The sequence below is a fragment of the Grammomys surdaster genome, unplaced genomic scaffold, assembly GCF_004785775.1.
Source record: "Grammomys surdaster isolate TR1022 unplaced genomic scaffold, NIH_TR_1.0 125889, whole genome shotgun sequence".
Taxonomy (NCBI): Eukaryota; Metazoa; Chordata; class Mammalia; order Rodentia; family Muridae; genus Grammomys; species Grammomys surdaster.
Genome location: NW_021620714.1, coordinates 2,899,747 through 2,918,538, shown reverse-complemented (window position 1 = coordinate 2,918,538; position 18,792 = coordinate 2,899,747). Strand labels below are relative to the sequence as shown.

Sequence of the window (18,792 nt, the reverse complement as noted above, 5' to 3'; positions counted from 1 at the left end):
ATGAGTCCAAAGGGAAATCTAGCCCAGAACATGTCGGTTTCTCAGAGACAGGCCCTGGCTAGAGACAGATCCTGGGCCTGGGTACTCAGGCCCCAGCTTTGGACTAGAGTATCACTTGTAGACATGGGGGTGGTCATGGGACTGAAGAAGCTGGCAGGCAGCCATGTGGCTCTAAGCCCAGAAGAGCTGTTCTCAAGAGACCCCAGTGTTTCATTTTTATCCTCATTTGGAATTTTTTTTGCATGTAAATTTCTTTCACACATAATGTCCCCATTCACTCCCTCCCCCCAAGGGTGCAAGGAAAAGCTGAACTACAGACATTCAGTTTTAAAATAGTTCTCCATGTGGTGTGGTGACAGATGGAGAGATGGCCAGGCAGACAGGGGATGCAGGGACCTGTGCCTGTCGTGCTGTGGCCTGTGGTATGGCCTTCAGTGCTGGGGGTGGATGGCTATGTGAGAATATCCAAAAGCATTGGTTGACAGAGGAAGGAAGGGCTGTGGCAACAGCCTCCCTTAATGTACGTGTCTGGTTAAATCTGAGGATCCAGTGGGCTGCAGTCTCCTCTCTAAACTGCTTTCAAGGACAGCCTATGTCTTCTTAGGGTACTGTGGAGACTCAAATATATACCCGGATAGAATGCATCAGTTGTAAAGACCCAGCAAACTGCCTCTTGAAGGCATGTGGTCCCCAGCTAGAGAAGGTAGGGGGTGCCTTGGTGACGATTCTCATGGAGGCAGATGAGTCCATTTATAGTTTACTGCAGGATGGACATGCAGCTATCAGGTCAAGGGTCAGTAGGGCAGGACTTCCACATCTGGAGTCTAGGCATGGAGCATGGGTACATAGTGCCAGGTTTTGGGGTTCCAGGAACAGAGGCTGAGTCTAGAGAGGACTAGAGGGGGCTGCTGCTTAGCTCAGCGAGAGCACAGAATACAAGACAAGAAGACGAGAGTGAGGCTGGGGAGCTTTGGGAATAGGTTCCAAGCTACCGCCTTGGCAGCAAGAGGCCTTTCGGAGGAAGCGCAGCCATCTGGGTTTCGCCTGGTCTTCAGCATGCACTACCAGCCATTTTTGTCTACCACTTCTGCTGCCATAAAGTTCCATTTTCATGTCGCCCGTGTTTAACAACTCGATGTTCAAGGTTCCACGTGTTTTTTTGTCTCTGAAGTCACTAAGCCAACATCGGAGATGACCATCAGGATAGTGACAGGTTCAGGGGAGCTCATGGACCCTTGGGAAGGTCATCATGGAATGAATGCCAGGTTGTTGGGACAACTGTGCTGGACACCCTGGAGCAATGGGCAGATCCACACATCCCCCCTCGAGCGGTTAGGTTAACTGAACTTTCTGCCTACAGGAAGCTTTGCGTCTCATATGTAATCATACGTAAAACTATCATATGTAAAAACTTTCTGTTCATGTAGCAACACACATTGGGGCTTTCTTCTACCATCAAGGACACCCTGAGGTCTTTGCTTGGGTAGCTGTAGCATCTCTCAGGGGCCCATTCATTCAGTTCACAAAGAGGTTACTCAGCTTTGAATATGAAGAACCTTAAAAATGGGTTTACTTCAAAGCAGGGCTAAGGTAGGGTGTGTGTGTGTGTGTTCTTCTAAGTATAGAAGGAAACATCTGACTAGGCCAGTTAATTTTCTCAGTGGATGACAACTGGCACATCCCTGTGCATTCACCTCTTCTCTGACAGTGTAGGAATCACACTCTTCTCTCCCTACCCTGCTAGAGCTAGACAAAGTCCCAAGGTGCCTTGGGACACAGATACTTGGCTCCTATCCCCCACTCCCCACTCTGTCTGGTTTTCCTCTACTTGCAGCTGACTCCTTCAGTATACGCCAGAGATACCTAGACACAGTGATACAGCAACATGGGTGTCTACAATAACAGATGTGGGACAGATGTTGACAGGTGTGGGACCCATGCCTGCCGGTGCCTGTCTTATGAAATGCAAGGAAAGCAGTCAGGAATCTCCCTGCCTTCCCCATCTCTAACATGCATTTGGGCTGTGAATGCCCCACCGCTTCCTTCCACAGCAGAGTGCTCTACTGACCCACACCTGGCAGACTCAGCTCCGTGGCGGACACACCCACAGGGGACTGCTTATTAGAGCACAGCTCCTGTTTTCAACCCCCAGCCTCCTGGCTCAGCCCAATTCAAGTGGCTTCTTCCACAGCTGGCTTTCCTCTTCTTAGGCCACCTGGTCTCTCAGGGGTTTTTTAGTTGTTTTCGTAATATGGTGGTGGACTTCTTAGAGATTATGCTAAGCAATTAATGATGATGATGATGATACCTCATTAGGTGAAAACTTTAGGGCTACATGTAAGAAAGGGTTTAGGGGAAACCTACTAGTGTTATGTTAAATGACACGGTGTCAAACTGTCTTCTACATATTTATGTTTGTAGCCATGGATCATTGCTACTCTTGGAGGTCTTTCTTTTTCCTTTCCTTTTTCCTTTCTTCCTTCCTTCCTTCCTTCCTTCCTTCCTTCCTTCCTTCCTTTCTTTCTTTCTTTCTTTTTCTTTCTGAGACTCTCTCTGTCTCTCTGTCTCTCTCTGTCTCTCTGTCTCTCTCTGTCTCTCTGTCTCTCTCTCTCTCTCTCTCTCTCTCTCTCTCTCTGTGTGTGTGTGTGTGTGTGTGTGTGTGTGTGTAGCCCTGGATGTCCTGGAACTAGTTCTATAGACTAGTTCTGTAGACCAGGTTGGCCCTGAACTCAGAGATCCACTTGCCTGTGCCTCCCGAGTGCTGGGATTGAAGGTGTGTGCCACCAGTGCCTGATAGAGAAGCTTCCTTTCTGCATGGGGCAGTGGTTAATGTATAGATCCACAGATGATTAAAGTGCTGAGGATGAGCGACTTCTGAGTGCTTGGCCATATGTGAGACATGAGCTTTACACATATCCCCGCCCCGCCCCGCCCCGCCCCCAGACACTGGGAACTCCCTAGAAGAGGGGACAGAGAGAACGCAACATCTAGAGGATGAGCTTTACACATATCCCTGCCCCGCCCTGCCCCAGACACTGGGAACACCCTAGAAGAGGGGACAGAGAGAACGCAAGATCTGGAGGATGCAGAGGACTCAATATGGCTGTTGCAACATGAACTCATAGCTGGGGCTATCTGCCCAAGATTGGGCCTGACAAGATTACATGAGGAAGAGGCGAGGGACACATTAGGCCCCATCCCCAGCTGCGGAGCTATTGTCATTGCTGAGGTGGGAGTGGGGGTTGTCCTCATTTCTTCAGTGGGGTAGGTAGCCTGTGCTTGAGTGAGGAACACTGACTAAATTCAGCGGGTATTTAAGAATAAAACAAACACTATGCACGGAGGAAGGTGACTTGTTGGGAAGGATGGGGTTTGGAGGGAGTGGGGGGGGGGAAGAGCAACAGAGGGGTGTAGATGTGATAAAAGTATATTCTATACATGTTTGAATAGTCAAAAAGACATTTAAAAACTAACAAAATTATTTTGCATAGAGGAAATCTATATTTTTAATATGCTGGTAGGGATGGAACACAGATTTGGAGAAAGATATTTCAGTCTACCCTGAAAGTCTGAATAGCAAGAAAAGCTAGGTCAGACTTGCTCTGATTCTACAGAGTTTGTGGGTTTATGTGGTTAGAGACTTGGTAATGGATGTTCAAGATGGTGGGGTACTATTCTAACTCCCCGTATTCACGCTAACCTGCAGTGTGGAAAAGGTCTACCACGTGTTCCTGCCTCACTGTCTCTAGATCAAGGTTCCAGGAGAGAGGCTGTTAGGTGGGCCTTTTCATACAGCAGCCATAGCTACTGGCCCTGCCTGGGCCCTGGGAGTGGTGAGAGAATGCCCTAGTTAATCCTTTCTTGCTTTGTTCTTAACCAGCTACAGTTCACATAGTAACTAGGAGCCAGGTCATCCAGAAAAACCATAGAGCATCGAAGGACCAGAGCCCAGAAGATCAAGAGGAAGAGAAAGGGGCACAGAAGAAGAGGAAAGAGTAGAGAAAACTATAAGGAGAACAAAACAAAACAAAACCCAGCCACGGGGTGGCTCTTATCCTTCTGCTGTGAGCCAACTACCAATTATAGCTGTTTTCTATGAAAAGAATAACTAAGTTCGATAATTTCTACATAAAGCCAAACCTTCCAAGGAAAAAAATGTTAAGAAAGCATTCAAGAGAAAAGCACAAGGTTTTTTTTTTTTAAAAAAATGATACCAAAGCAGAGTTTCCTAGCCAAATAGAGGTGAGTTTAGGTTTTGTTTTGTTTTGCTTTAGTCTGGATGGGACACTCTGAGATCGCCTGGTGTTACAGAAGCACGAGCCACCCTGGATTCTAGCAAGGACACTATTAGAGAACACGCTGAGAAAAGGCAAGCAGTGTAGGAAATAGGACAACATAGCTGCTTCTACCTCCATACTAGTATTAGGGTCAAGATCATCACACTCTGACTCCTCGGAACTGTTCGTCTCCTTGGTTGGCAGCATGAAGAAGGGGAAGAAAAAGAACACAGTTAGCACACAGTAGTCTGGCTAGCGGGCGCATCAGAGAAGCATGTACATGGAAAACCAGGCAGAGAAACAACCAGGGACTTTTCAGTTGGGGTGCGGGGCATCATGGCAGCAGCATGCTCTCTCGGAGGACTGTGGACACCTGTTTATCACACTGGCAAGAGCAATGAAGACGACCGGATGAAGCATGAGTGCCGGAATTAAACTGTCCACTTTGGTGAGGCTGGGATTCCCAATTTCTTTTCCCCAAAAGGATCTTGAGTATGTTCTGGTTGCTCTTTGCTTGGGAAGGCAAAGTGCCCAAGAGATAATAAATGTGTGATTTTCATTGTCCTGAGGCAAAGCATTGCAGCAGGGTCATCTAACAAGGCGGGTCACCACATTGTTTCTAGATGGGAAAAATGGAGGGTCTGCCAAGCTCACAGTTGATAGTTCAAAGTAACAGATAATTTAAAAACCAACCAGGGCTTCACCAAGGTGTCTTCCTATCTTTTTCCCATGCACAGCGGAAACATAAGGAAATTGCTTACAAGTAATGTCTGGGGAAAAGAAATGAAACTTTACTAAGGGCATGATGGACTTTAAGTTCCAAACCTCTGCCTTCATGAGATCAGGGGTTTGGAGCATACTCCCTTTAACCTGAATGCGCTCCCAAACCTAGGCTACTGAATGGGCATCTTTGAGAAGTTTAATATGAACCAAGCGCCTTGCATTTCTAAGGATGCTGCAGATAATTTTGCTGCAAAACATCTGCTTCATCATAAAAGAAAAGGAAAAGAGAAGTACTTACTTGAGTCGAAGGTGCCAGGAGAAATAAATAGAATAAAAAACAGATTGATCTTGCATGCAGAATCCTGCTAAACTACTCCCCCTTTGGTCCCCACACTGGGCAGTGAATAAGTAGCCAATCCCCACCCACCCAAGCTGCCTGTGAGGATGCTTCAGGGAGGGAACAGATGACAGGGACCCAGTTCCGAACACCTTACTCACTTTAACAGAGACTTTGTTGCCCAGAATATCCTTGGGTTTACGGGGCCCTGTGGCTTCATTTTTACCCGTGTTCTCCACGTCTGCCCGTTTTCTCATGCGTAGAGTGTGCCATGAGCATGACTTCCTGTTATACCAAAAAATGCACCAATCAAAATGGCAGGATGGAGCAGCGTGAGGTGGTGGGTGGGCTCACCACCGCTGCGTATCAGAAATGGTCCAGTGAAGCACCTGCCAGCTTCAGGGTCCCAGACCTACGTACCAGCTCCTGAGGTGGCTGGGGCTGACCTCACCTCTAACTGGAAGAGAGGATGAACTTTGACCCTTCCTAAAAGCAAGCTAGGTGAAGTACAGCATCTGGAAAAAAATGGGTACCAGGTCACTAGACCCAGGGAGGTTTTCTTTGAGCATCTGATGAAGCCTCCTAGGACTGAGGTGGCGTTTTGACAAGGGCATGGTGGATGGGATAAGTACAGAACAGGAAAGACAAAGAAATACATTTTATTCTGTGCAAACAAGCCACTGACACCTTCTATTAAACCTCACATATTATCTGGGGTAAAGCACTCTCAAGCGCTGGGGGAGTGCCAAGGATTCTGAAGAAGTTGCCTTGGTAAGTAGAGGTGTATAGCCCACACATATCTGGATACTTCAGGACAAGGTTTCCGTGTATGTCCTCCACATCACTCGGTGTTTGTGACTATAGAGCCCAGTCACTAAAGAGTTTCAACTTCCCTGTTGGAACATGGCCCAGTGTGTGCTCCCAGGAAATTGACAGCGGCTATGTTCTTTCACACGATCTATCACACTTGGGGGCTGGGTTCTACTTCACAGCTACAGAAGACAGGCTCTGTCAGAGTTAAGGGCAGCAAAAACCACAACCTAAGCAGCACCAGGGACCTGAGCAGCAGTAGTGTTTCATGGCCACAGGATTTGCATGAGTTAGTTCTTGTCTGGAGTGAGGCCTGTAATCCCTTCTGCGTTTCCTGATTAAATATTTGGCTCAGCAGATAAGGTTCTATGAAGTGAACCTTCATGAAGGGAGAGGTAGGTGAGATTTGGGAGGAAAATACTTCAAATGCCTTTCCTCCACAGCACTCCAGAGCCACCAGGAGTCGAAGGAACCCAAGGTAGATGCTCTAGCAACATTCCTTACCTAGCATATACAGCCTCAACAATTAACCTGAAGAGGAAAAGCCAACCGCAATCATGGCCTGGCATGTTCTGGAAAGTGGGATCCTTCCAAAGGCCAGAGCTTGTCTCAGAGCCCCTGACCAGAAGCTCCTCAGGACCTCCCAGAGTACCATCTTCTCTACCCCAGTGAGAATCAAACAAGGAAGACGACCCTGGATCATATGACACTGCCAACTGCAGACTTTTGTCTCTGTCTTTTATTCCCACATCCACGTCCCTGGCTCCCTTGGGAACATCCTGAGTCAGGGAGGTCCCTGCTGAAAAGAATCCCAAGGTAGAAGGTATAATGTGTATATATTATGTGCACACGTTGGGTGTACGCCTGTTTACTGTCACTCTCTGGCTCCCCAGTGTGGTTGGTGAGAAATGTTAAAAATAGCACAGGAGGAGATCGGAGGAGAGGCAGGAGAGGCTCAATTTCAAATTCTTCTTCCCAGAAGAACACGTCGCCATGGTTTGGGGAGCTTCGATCTCTTGGCCACAAGCCCAGAGACTGATGTGGACACAGTTTCAGTGACATTTATCCTGTAGGCATCCCTGTAGTCATAGCAGGCCCAGGGAAGGGGGAGTGAGTGGCCTTTGCTGATTAACACTAGTACTGCATTTAGTCAGTGGCTCACCTCCAGTGCCACCAACCCTTGTGAAACTGTGGCTTGCATGGAACCCAAGAAGCTAGTGGCTGCATTTATCTGTTCTCTCTGCCCCTCTTTCCTGAGACCAAGACACCAAAGGTGGAGGCGGGGAAGGTGGGCTCAGTGTCTGGGTGACGAGGGCACTGCCCATTAAGAGCAAGCCTCTGTGAGGCTTGGTTACATCGGGGCTCTGTGGCCTTTCCATCCGAAGTTTCTGAAATAAGCATCTCTAGACTAGGACAAGTGGGGCTTATTTCACTGTGGGGCCACTTCTGGTTTCTATGGTCACCAAGAGAGGCCGGGGGCATCAGTACCTTCTACTCCCTGACAGAAAAGAACCAAAGTAGGACATTTCTGCTGGTGTCGCTGCTCCGTCACCTCATGACAGTGCCTGGGACCCTCCCACGGGTGATGAACTGTGAAGCTGTAAGCAATGCAGGCTGGCACTGCCCTATGCTGGTCACCCACAGACGTCAGCACTTGAAGGATACCCAGGTGCTAGGAACCCTCTGGATAGCACCGACTCTCTGTCATTCCCCTTTGCTAAAGTCAGAGAAAATCCAGAGGGGATGTTTAGAGGAAAGGGGAGGGTCCAGGGTTTAGCAACAAAGGCACTTTTGATACAGGAAAAAATAAATAAAATAAAAAACCAACCAAACCCTGCCAATGCAGCCAACCAACTCATAAACTATAGAAAAGAAAGGAAAGAATTAATTTCACACTCAAAGTCTGAGAATAATGAGATGGGGGCTCAACTAACCTTTAACCTCATTAAAACATGCTCATGGTGAAAATTTATTTTACATATTTAAAATAGTACATTTAAAATTATTAGTTACATTACAGGTACAATGATAAACATTGCGGCTCCTCATATTGCACAACCTGACTTCATCCATAAGGGTTTCTTTAAATAGTGCAAAATGCTTTATACAGGAATGTGTTCAGAAGGATTTTTTGCAATCAAAATAAGGAAAAGAAATATCTTACAAATTACCATGAACATATATTAAAGTGACAGGGAGGAGAGAAATAAAAATAAAAAGTTACAATCTGTACAGAGGAATTGCCATGGACAACCAAAAAAAAAAAAAAATCCCCTCTCTTTTGGGAGAAGCAGCAGGCTCTGACCTGTCCAGGCCTGGCATTTGTGCTAAGGTCATTTCTAGGTGCCAATCAAAAAAAATATATATATATCAGTAACTTCATACAATATAAATAGAAGTCCAGTCCAGTGAGTCCCGTGGTGGGCCAAATGTAGCAACGGAAGGCATGCCTTTTGTCCCCTAGGGTTTCAGTAGGGTTCTTTTCTTAACGAGTGGGGGGAAAAAGAAGGGGAAAGATGAACAGAAAATTATAAACGAAAGGGAAGTAAAATCCACCATCACCACCACCACCACGATCCCAGAGCGATCTAGCCTAGACACCCCCAGCTGCAGGCGGGCGGCTCCACACCCTCATCCCCCTGGCAACATCAGGAACAAGCAGCAGCCATTCCCTACAGGGTTTGCATTTTGCGTTGTTTTTTTTTTTTTTTTTTTTTTGACTTTTTTTCTTTAGCCCACATACTCTTCTCCCAGAAGCCATGGAAGCACTTACTTGATGCTCCCGTCACTACTTTCGGCCGATGCTGTGGCTTTGGTGAGGGGTGCCAGGATGCTGCCTGGGACCCAGCCTTCTGCTGCTGGGGAATGGTCGCTGGCAGGCTGGTACACCAGACACATGTTCTGCTGGTTGACGGCGAGGACCTGGACCACCTCACCTTGGCTCACACAAATTTCGTTCTCCTTCAGTGCATAGTAATCTTTGATTACAGCCATGGATGAGGTCCCATTGCAGCCTCCCAGGTCGTTCTGCTAGGAGAGAAGGACGGAAGGCACACAGACACAAGGAGGGTGGTTCGCACAAGCTTGCTCTGTATCCTAGAGCATGGCCAGAGCCCAGATGGCTCACTGGCAGGATGAAGGGCAAGCGGAAAAGCAGAGCACTCCTGAGTGCGGACATTTTCGAACACATGCTCTGAAAGCACATTTTATAGCAGTACAGTATTATAATCGAAGTATATAACCAAGTATTATAATGGCTTCAGATGGTGCCCGGAGAGAGCTGCGGACACACCTTCAACTGGAAGCTCCTTTCCAGCATGCAACCTTCCTGATGGCATCCCCCTTGCTGATGGCAGGAAGAACCTGTCATCAGCACAGGGGCATGTAAGCACTTGGGCAGATTGAGGTCAGGATGAACGTTAGGTCAGGGGTCACAATCCTCCTCTGTGGGAAGAACATAGACCCTTTAATGCTACATCTCTTCCCCGCCCTCTCTTTTACACCTCACTTGACATGTAAGCCAGGACCTTGAACTTGTGATCCTTGAACCTCAGCCTCCCCAAGTGCTGGAATTCACAGGCATGCACCACCATGCCCAGCTCATTTCTTTATCCTTTTAAGAAGCATCACTTGCCTGTGCTCCTTATCCTGACCCTCTCTGACACAGGAGTAAGAACGGTACTGTGTCTGATGCACAGGTAAGGCCATGGGCTAGCCTGTGAAACGGACATCCTGAGGTCTCCCCACCACTGCACTTATTCATACAGGAGGCGCTGCCCATGTGACCTCTTCATGCGAGTCATACCGGGGCAGCTGCGTCTACACAGACCTGTAACTCCCCGGGAGGCCAGGCTGCCTCCTAGGGCATGGTGAGAGCCAGAAAATCTTCCATATGGCTGACAAAATGCCAAAGTGACTTCAACTGATTCACACGGGCAGGGTTTTTCTAGGGTAGAAAATTATTTCAGGTGGTACGGTGAGAAAGGTGGGCAGGGCAGTTACTGTAGTACAGGACTGAACTTACATGTTAACCATTCATTTGAACAAAATCAGCATCAACTAATGATTCGGGAAAAGAATTACATCCATAACACTGGACCACGTGTGTAAGAAATGCAGGTGTCCCAATTGCCAGACCTAATGAGCTCTGGAGACTACTTAGGTCTGCTGGGCAAATCCGCTAGATTTATAATGCAAGGCTCACAGTTTGGAGTGGAAAGCAAACCGCCTGGCTCCTAACCCAGCTAGCACTTTCCTGTTTTCTCCTGTTCCCACTATGGTTTAGGATGAAGCCAGCTGTGCAGACTAGACGTGCGGCACACTGTTTCCCTGTGGTGTTTGAAGTGTGGAGTATGGAGTGTAGCATCCACACATGCTCAGGGATCAGCTTCCCCTTTCTATATCAGCCAATGGAGGGTGAGCTTCCTTCTTAGGTCCTGGTACATGTCATTGTTAGATGGGACTGGCTCTTTCTAATATGGCAAACAGGAGAAGAGGCTTTTTCCTAAGGATGTCTTTGATAAGGGCACGAGCAAGCTGCCACTTACCTTGCTAGCATCAAACTTGTCCCCCGGCTGGTGGTAGTCAAACCCTGGACTGCCATTGGAGGTAGATATCTTCAGGGGTGGCAGAGGCGGGTTGTAGCTGGAGCCCTTGGGGGGCTTCTCTGAGCCCACTGGGCCAGAAGAATAGGGCCTGGGGCTGGCTTGTGGAACCCTTGGAGGCTGGGACCGGATCACTGCTGTGTTCCTTTCCTTCCGCTGATACTCAATGGGTGACTGGAGTGCTGCAGACAAGAAGAGTGAGTTACTCTACCTTCAGGGATCCCACAGCGATGCAGAGGCTGCTGGGTACCAGTGTTTATGCTAGGGTGTTTATGCTGGAGTGTTTAAAGAGCTTCAGAAGGGAACTGGCTGCCACTCTGACATTTAAAACTGCCAGAAGGAAGTATGTGTGAAGCATTGGGAATAGTTAGCACTCAGAAGACTTGTGTGTAGGGTCACAGGTCTCCATGGAAGGGGAGGGGACGAAACAGGAAAGGGAGATGGGGGGCATGGTACCTAGAAGGCTCAGCACAGCTGGACGTCATAACCATAAAGGTGTTAGATTAAAAGGTTTGAGCACTAAAGAGGTACAGCCAGGAAAAGCCACCATGGCAGACTGCCGTGTAAAGGACTCTCAGGGCAAGCACAATTAGGCTGTTTTTACCGGTATTTGCCGCAACAACAATTTAAGTAGATTTTAGCTGTTGCAGCCCAGCACACAGCGACGGGTGTAGTATGCATCTCAACAGACTCAACAGGGGTCACACACCCCTTTCTAATCAGGTCTCAAGGGAAGACCGGTGGAGGTGCCTGCACATGTGTCCGTAAGCAGCCTGGTCCTGTATATCACCTCTTCTCCCACGTATATATAACAGGCCTGCCTGAGCGCAGCCCCTGAGGCTTCTGGGGAGAATTCTGTGGGCATTAAACATTTAGGTAATTATCACCCAGTTCAGTGAGAGCTCCACCACTCACTATAATCAGGAGAAAGGTCTTTTGGGACCATGTAAAAGCTGATCCATTGAGAGTGCTAGGAACAGCGTGGCTCCAAGTTTAAGCACACCATAGAATGCATTTGTTAGTGCTTTCTCACTCAGTAAGCCCTGTAAACGGAGTTGCAAACTCTACCCGTGACATGGAATTGGGGTGCTACATGGTTATGTGCACTGACTACCCAAAAGCCCTGGAAAATACTGTTTTCTTCAATAAGCTATGAAAAAGGCTAGGCCTGTATTCTCTCACTAGCCTTAACTGGAATGCCTCAGTCTTGGAATAAGGAAGCCTCTGTTTCTCTCACTCAGTCCTGCCTCAACCTCCTGACTGCTGCAATCACAGACATGCACCGCCATGCCAAGCTCAAAACCCAGGCATTTCTAACAGTGAGGTTTTGCCTTTTGGGTTCAGCATTTTGTCTGCAGTATACCTGCAGGCCAGAAGAGGGCACCAGATCTCACTATAAGTGGTTATGAGCCACCGTGTGGTTGCTGGGAATTGAACTCAGGACCTCTGGAAGAGTGGCCAGTGCTTTTAACCTCTGAGCCATCTCTCCATTCCCTTATGTCTGATCTCCTGCCTGGCCACCCCATTCCCATGCCTCCTTCCTCCCTTCTTTCCTTTTCTCTTTGCTTTGTCTGTTTGGGAGCACAGGATGAATGTCCACTCTGCTGCCGGTGACTGTATGGGAGAACCAGTGAACCAGCTCTCAAGTCACAGCTTTGGGTTCAGAACCCCTCCCCCACCTCATCCCCTGTTTTTGATTTTTTGAGACAGAATATCTTTGTGTAGCCCTGACTGTCTTGGGACTCACTCTGTAGACCAGGCTGGCCTAGAACCTGGAGATCTGCCTGTCTCTGCCTCCCATGCACCTCCCAGCCCAGATCCTCTTCTAACATCTACTGCTTTTGCTTCAGATGAGTTTCTTTAATGCCCTCAAGTCTGTTTTTCCTCACATGAAAAATAAGCAGGCTGCAGCCATGTCGTGTTATGTAGGGATTAACTGTGAAGAAACAGACAAATAGCTTAGTTTAACCCTTTATGAGAGGAGGGGCGAATACCTGAGAGCCACTATTGTTAATTTGTTTATTTTCAGTTTCAACTTACTATTTCTTATTTTACTTTAGTCCTAAAGTGATGAGCTTTTTAAAAACTCTCATTCCCACCTTAGTCCATGAGAAATTCCTCCTAGAATGTAACTTAGATGAATCTATTTTACACATATTTCTGTATTAAATCACACCAGCCATAAGCTATGTTTATTCAAAGCTGCATATTCAGAAACTGTAAACTATATAGCTTTCAGTTCTAATCTGTGTTGTTTGTCAGTGTTTTAAAACAAAAGGGAATCTTGGGAACTCGTAATGTCTCTTGACAACTTTTTCCAGTTGGGAACATGACCCCTAAATACTCCCTGGAAGTTTGAAACAACATTGAACTTCCATGTTCTGTCTTTAAAACTCATGGAATCTTGAGCCAGGCTGTGGTGGACAGCCAGGTCTACACAGAGAAACACCCCTTCCCCAAATAAAATAACAACAACAAAAAAGCCATGGGATCCTGTTTATAGTAGCTTTCTCCTTTAATATCCAGAAAACTTATTATTTTTTTTTTAAGGTACAGGGTTGAACTCAAGACCCCATGAGTATATGCTAAACAAGGACTCAACCACTGAGCAAGTCCCTCGTCCTAACCTTTTGTATTAAGATGACAACACCATTCCTTACCTCAGAGAAAAGTGACAGGGCAGGTGGGTAGGCCATGCTGTCCTGTGGAGCACTGCTTGCCCACCCATGTACTCCAGTATGTGCAGAAAGATCTAGGCCCAGTTTCCTTTCTGAGCGAGGCACAGAGAATCATCCCGTCCTACCCAAGGTCCTCAGCTAGGATGGTGCCTCTTACCTTTCCCCAGAGCATTCAGTTCCACACTAGACAACTGGTGGCTCATATCATCTCAAAGAGTCTAGAGACTGCATGGCAAGAAGAGGAGGGAAACCTTTCAAAGGTGGGCCCATGAGAGGATGTGTATATGTGCAAGAACACCTGGCCATGTGGTAACAATCTCAATAGAGGTAAGAAGTGCACACCAAGGTGGTCTGGTGTTATGTGCACGCACATGTTTGAGTGTATGTGGAAACCAAGAAAGGCATAGGCCACAATCCTTGCTACTATACTGGTGAGAAGAGATGGGGCACCTGGTGTTTGTAGGCACGCACAGGCATGTATGTATGGGGACAACCGGTCGCCTGCACAGTGCAGATCTCACAGATAAGAAGAGGTGATACTCCTGAAAGTGATGTCCTGTGTGTGTGTGTGTGTGTGTGTGTGTGTGGTCGTGAGGCTACTCATTCACTGCATTGCCGCTTCCATTTTACCTTCAGCTTCAGGTTCCAGCTTAGTAGAGCAGTACTACCTCTAGCTGTCACCTCCACTCACGTGCTCAGCTAAAGGTGAACAGATACCAGCAGGGACAAAAGTGAAACCCGAATGGGAAAGCGATTCCACTTCTCCTCTTATGGAGGATGCCTGTAGGGCCCACACTGTCTGAGTGACCACCAGTCTGTTGTGGAGAGTTTGGATACTACTGAGTTGGGCTAAGCAATCGTTTCTCGTCTGAAAGGGGCGAGGCTGGCTAGCTGGGTAGCTTAGGCAGGCTCTCACCTGTTGGAAAAACAGGAAGGATTTGAACTGCTTTACCAGACTCCTATTTATTTCCAGATAATCCTAGAGCATACCAGCCATCAGCTACAAGCTGAGAAAACAGGAATCATAGAATCCAGGCCCCTATAATACAAGATGTGCCTGTCTTATACTTTTCCCCAAATTATTCCCAGTGGCCTGTGGGATCACAAGGACATGCATACACAAGAGCCTACAAAGTATATGAGGTCAGAGACTATACAGAATGTGATCAGGCCTCTTAAGTCTCCATGAACGTAGACCCAAGGATGCTCAGGGGCAGGGTCCCCGGAAATGGCCTTGCTAGAAGCAGGCCTATCACGTACCATTTAAGAAGTCCCTCTGTGTTTCTAGGACTTGGTTGATGTCCTGCACCCAGGCCTGCTGGATGTCTGAGTTGGCAGCCTGCAGAATGACCCTTTCTGAAGTCTCCCTGTTCATGAGTGCAAATTTGCAGGGGTCATCATCCACATTGTCTTCCAGGACCAGGTAATTCATCTGAAATAAAACACGTTTATCCTTTTCATACTTAATAAACCGACATGCAAGCTACCATCCTTCAGAGGTATTTTTTTTAATTAAACTTCATATTTTTTCATTTGTATTTTTATGTATAAGTGTTTTATCTGTATGCCACATTCATGCTTGGTGCCCGTGGAGGTCAGTAGAGGGCATCAGATTCCCTGGATCTGGAGTTACAGGTGGTTGTGAGCCACTATGTGGGTGCTAGGAACCAAACCCAGGCCCTTCGGAAGAGCAGCCAGTGCTCTTAAGTGTTAAGAAATTTCTCCACCTTCTCTTTCAAAATTTCTAATCTCAGCAGAGGTATCCAAATTTACTCCGTATTTAAGAGTAAAGTCTCAAGCTCTGCCTTTGGGTAAATGACACAGATGGGGTGGTCATGCTGGAGACTGGCCCTGGGCCTGTCACTGCTTCTTATCACTATCACCAGTTAACTTCAGCCCCTTCAATGTCCTTCTTTGCCCCTTTGCATCCCCACTGCCCCTTGTCACCTTGATGCTCCTTTTGAACATGTAGCCTGGGGTGAGGGACCCCTTTCGGAGAAGTTCACTGAAGATGACGATCTGCTCAAAGAGAAACACACGCCTCTCCTTGGTCCGGGACTGCATGCCAGCATCCAGCTCAATCACATAGAACGTGTCCTGCTGCAAAAGCTTGCCCTGGGCGGTCAGGGTGCCCTGATGGAGACAAAGGTCAAGGGAGGGTCATAAAAAGATAGACTCAGCTCTCGGGCTACATGTTTCCTGCCTGTGGAGATGTAGACAACAGATCTGATAGTCAAAGCCTTGGAACTCCAGCAAGACACTGAATTAGGACCCAATTACTCATCAGGGGATAGACTACAGACATTTCCCTATTCATAGAGGGCTGTTAGAAGTAAAAGGCTTACGTCATGGAATCAACAAGAAACAATGTCCGAAAGTGCCAGAAGAAATCAGCTAAAACAGAATGCCAGGACACACATATATATATATACTTCCACATGTAGCTTTGGCTGGCCTGAAGCTGGCCTGAAACTTGCTAGGTAGATTAGGTTGGCCTTGAACTCTCAGAGATTCATCTGCCTCTGTCTCTGGAGTGATGGGATTAAAGGTGTATACCACTTTGCTATGTGCTCTCTCCTGTATGGTTTTTTTTTGTTTGTTTGTTTTTTGTTTTTTTAATTGAAGAAGACTCACGATGCTCAGAGCTGGAAGTAGTCTATCTTCCCTTGCAGCTTTGAGAATCTTGTCATTGTGGCCAAGGAGAGTGATATAAACAGGATCTCAAATAACCTGATGAAGTGGGTCCCTCTCACCTCCTCCTATCTAAGACAGGGATGCTCTGAAGTTTTAGTTTCTTGGTAAGACTGACAGATAAAGTTAGTTGGAAGATATATATATATATATATATACATATATATATATATATATATCATTACCCTTATAAGATCAGAGATATTTCTCTGGACCCTGTGATCCTTCTGAAAATGATGCCAGCTATCAAGGTACATACTATCTAGCTGGGATAGGAAAGCACATCTGGTTTGCCAGCTTTCTAGTCAGCTTCTCAGACACATTTTTAAAGGGAATGTGCCCATCCAGCGATCTTCATGGAACCTATCAGGAAGACTCTTATTTATCATTTATTTATTTATTTTTTATTGCTTTGCAGTACGAAGACTGACATCTGGGAGAGAGGTCACAGGGTCTATGGAATATACTCTTTCTTAGGGCAACTTCTGTCCTTTAGTGCAAATATCAGTCATGCCCTGCATGTGATGCCATATGCCAAGCATTCCCTGGCACAGGGGTCATTTTTCCTTCATGTTACTGAGAAACACCCGCCCTTTGCTTGGAGCATGGCTCCTGACTGCCAAGGTCAGCAAGAGAACAGGCTTATCTCTACCCTGGTCCAAAGTTAATATTAAGCCAGTGACTAGCTAGCCAGAAAAGCACTACACACTTTACTAACATTACACAAGAACTCGGGGTGCAGGCAGCCAGGGCTAAAGGAAAAAACTACAAGATCTGAGAGGGAGACAACAGGAATGAGGGGCCCAGAGAGGGAGCAGATGCTCACTGTCCTTTCCAGTCAGCTGAAGGAATGAATGCAGAACAGATTCTCTGTGGCTGGATGATGAAAATACAGGTGTGTGATTTACAAGAGAAAACTTCACACACACACACACACACACACACACACACACACACACACACACAGAGACAGACAGACAGACAGAGACAGAGAGACAAAGACATACACACACACACACACACACACACACACACACACACAGATGGGTCAGACAACATAAACGGATGCCCTCCTTCCCTTCAGCAGTCACTCACTACTGAAGGGACTCAGAGAAAGCTAGCTAGACTCCTATTCAGAAAACACCAGGTCAAGGTTGAAGAGCAGAGGCAGCAGGGTACTTGACTTGCTTACAATAGCCTTAGGCTTGGTATAAGGCCAAGAGAGAAAAGCATACAATCTCTCCAGGAAGACTAACAAGAAACTACCCAAGAATACTCAACTCAACTAATATCTGACAGGTCTACCTAGAGAGCTGGGAACCCATGAAAATAGGCCACCTGGTTCCGATCATGTAAAAGCATGGGACCCAGGCAGGGGCAGGCAGGATGGACTAGAAGGGAGAGGAGGACAACCCACACTGGGCTGTAGCATCTCCCATCCTCCGTGATACCACAGCCAGCCTTCCTTCTGCACTTGAACTTGACAGAGCTGGGCTAGGCTACCGCTTTCCTAACTATCTCAACTTCCAGGAATCTCTTCTCTTCAAAGAAAAAATAATGAGACCTTAGACTTCGGGAATACTGGGAGGGAGGATTATGAAAGGGGAGGTTTGGACACAGACATAATCGCACATCGAGAGGGAAGGTGATGTGATCCAGAAATGCCACAGGGTCATGAAGATGCCACAAACACATCAAGGAGCAGATCCTCCCTCACAGCCGCTCAGGCCTCAGACTGGTGAGCAGGAATTTTTGTCGTTGAAGCCATCCAACGCATAGTGTTCTGCTATGGCCACTCTTCTGAACCAGTGTGTCCTCTGGACTTCTAGCTTTCCCCCTTAAGACTTCGTGTGATGTTTTAGAGCTTTACACTTTCACTGACCTGAGATCCAATCATTACACAGACCTCTACAAAAGACCTGCCCCTGGAGAACAGTTTGTTTCCCCACATGGGTTCCTGGCTTCCCACACAGCCTGCAGTACCTGGGATGTACACGTTTCTCAATCAGGAGGAAGGGAAGAGACCATTGGCTCGGTCATAAGAAACTTCATTTCTTTCCAATCCCCTTAGAATTCTGTTGCCAGTTTGGCCCAAACCTTTATTTCTCCATTATCACTGAACTTCTACAATAGGTCCATCTTCCAGATCTGTGAACTGGAGGGGAACCTCTAAGGGCTTACCTCAAAGCCCTGCAGGCGTCCCAGATTCATCATGTCATTACAGCGCTTGGGGACAAGGCACATTAACTCCACTGCTTTCTGTGGGAAAGAACATGTTATTCAGGATGCAGGAACCAAAATCCAGTAGGAAGCTCACAAAACTCAGGGCTGGAAAGAGGGACTTATCTCCCATAGTCCCTTTGTTGTCGGAGAGGGTGCGGTCCCTGTGGCCCACTCTCAGAGGCCTGTGTGGGGTTTTTAGATAAGAGAGGCTGGCGTTAGCCATGTCAACCGTGACACACACGGGGAAATGCTACCCGGCCCAGCCTTTCTCTACCTCCCATTTTTATTTTATGCCCTCCCCTTCTATTTTCTTTCTCTTCTGTGTTGCTTTCAGAACGCCCAAGCAACAGCTTAGCCTGGTTGTTGAAACACGGGAGGGTTTGACCTAAAATAACCTGCCAGAAATGGCTGCAACCCTCTTTGGCTTAAAATAATCCCTGTGGCAGTGC

General features: G+C 47.2%; 1 protein-coding gene across 3 annotated transcripts in view; it reads right to left on the bottom strand.

Moving 5' to 3' along the window:
- LOC114608288 (kalirin) overlaps positions 1–18,792 on the bottom strand; it is a 110,133-nt gene that overhangs the window by 28,684 nt on the left and 62,657 nt on the right. The window contains exons 11-17 of one of the 3 annotated variants that reach the window (XM_028752229.1): positions 18,302–18,379; positions 15,377–15,562; positions 14,690–14,861; positions 10,695–10,933; positions 8,921–9,177; positions 5,499–5,622; positions 4,410–4,469 (exon numbers count right to left, since the gene is read on the bottom strand). In XM_028752229.1, coding sequence (XP_028608062.1) covers positions 4,410–4,469; positions 5,499–5,622; positions 8,921–9,177; positions 10,695–10,933; positions 14,690–14,861; positions 15,377–15,562; positions 18,302–18,379 — 1,116 coding nt within the window. Of the gene's footprint in view, positions 1–4,409; positions 4,470–5,498; positions 5,623–8,082; positions 9,178–10,694; positions 10,934–14,689; positions 14,862–15,376; positions 15,563–18,301; positions 18,380–18,792 lie in introns of those variants that run through there. The other 2 variants (XM_028752227.1, XM_028752228.1) reach the window with 2 other exon arrangements.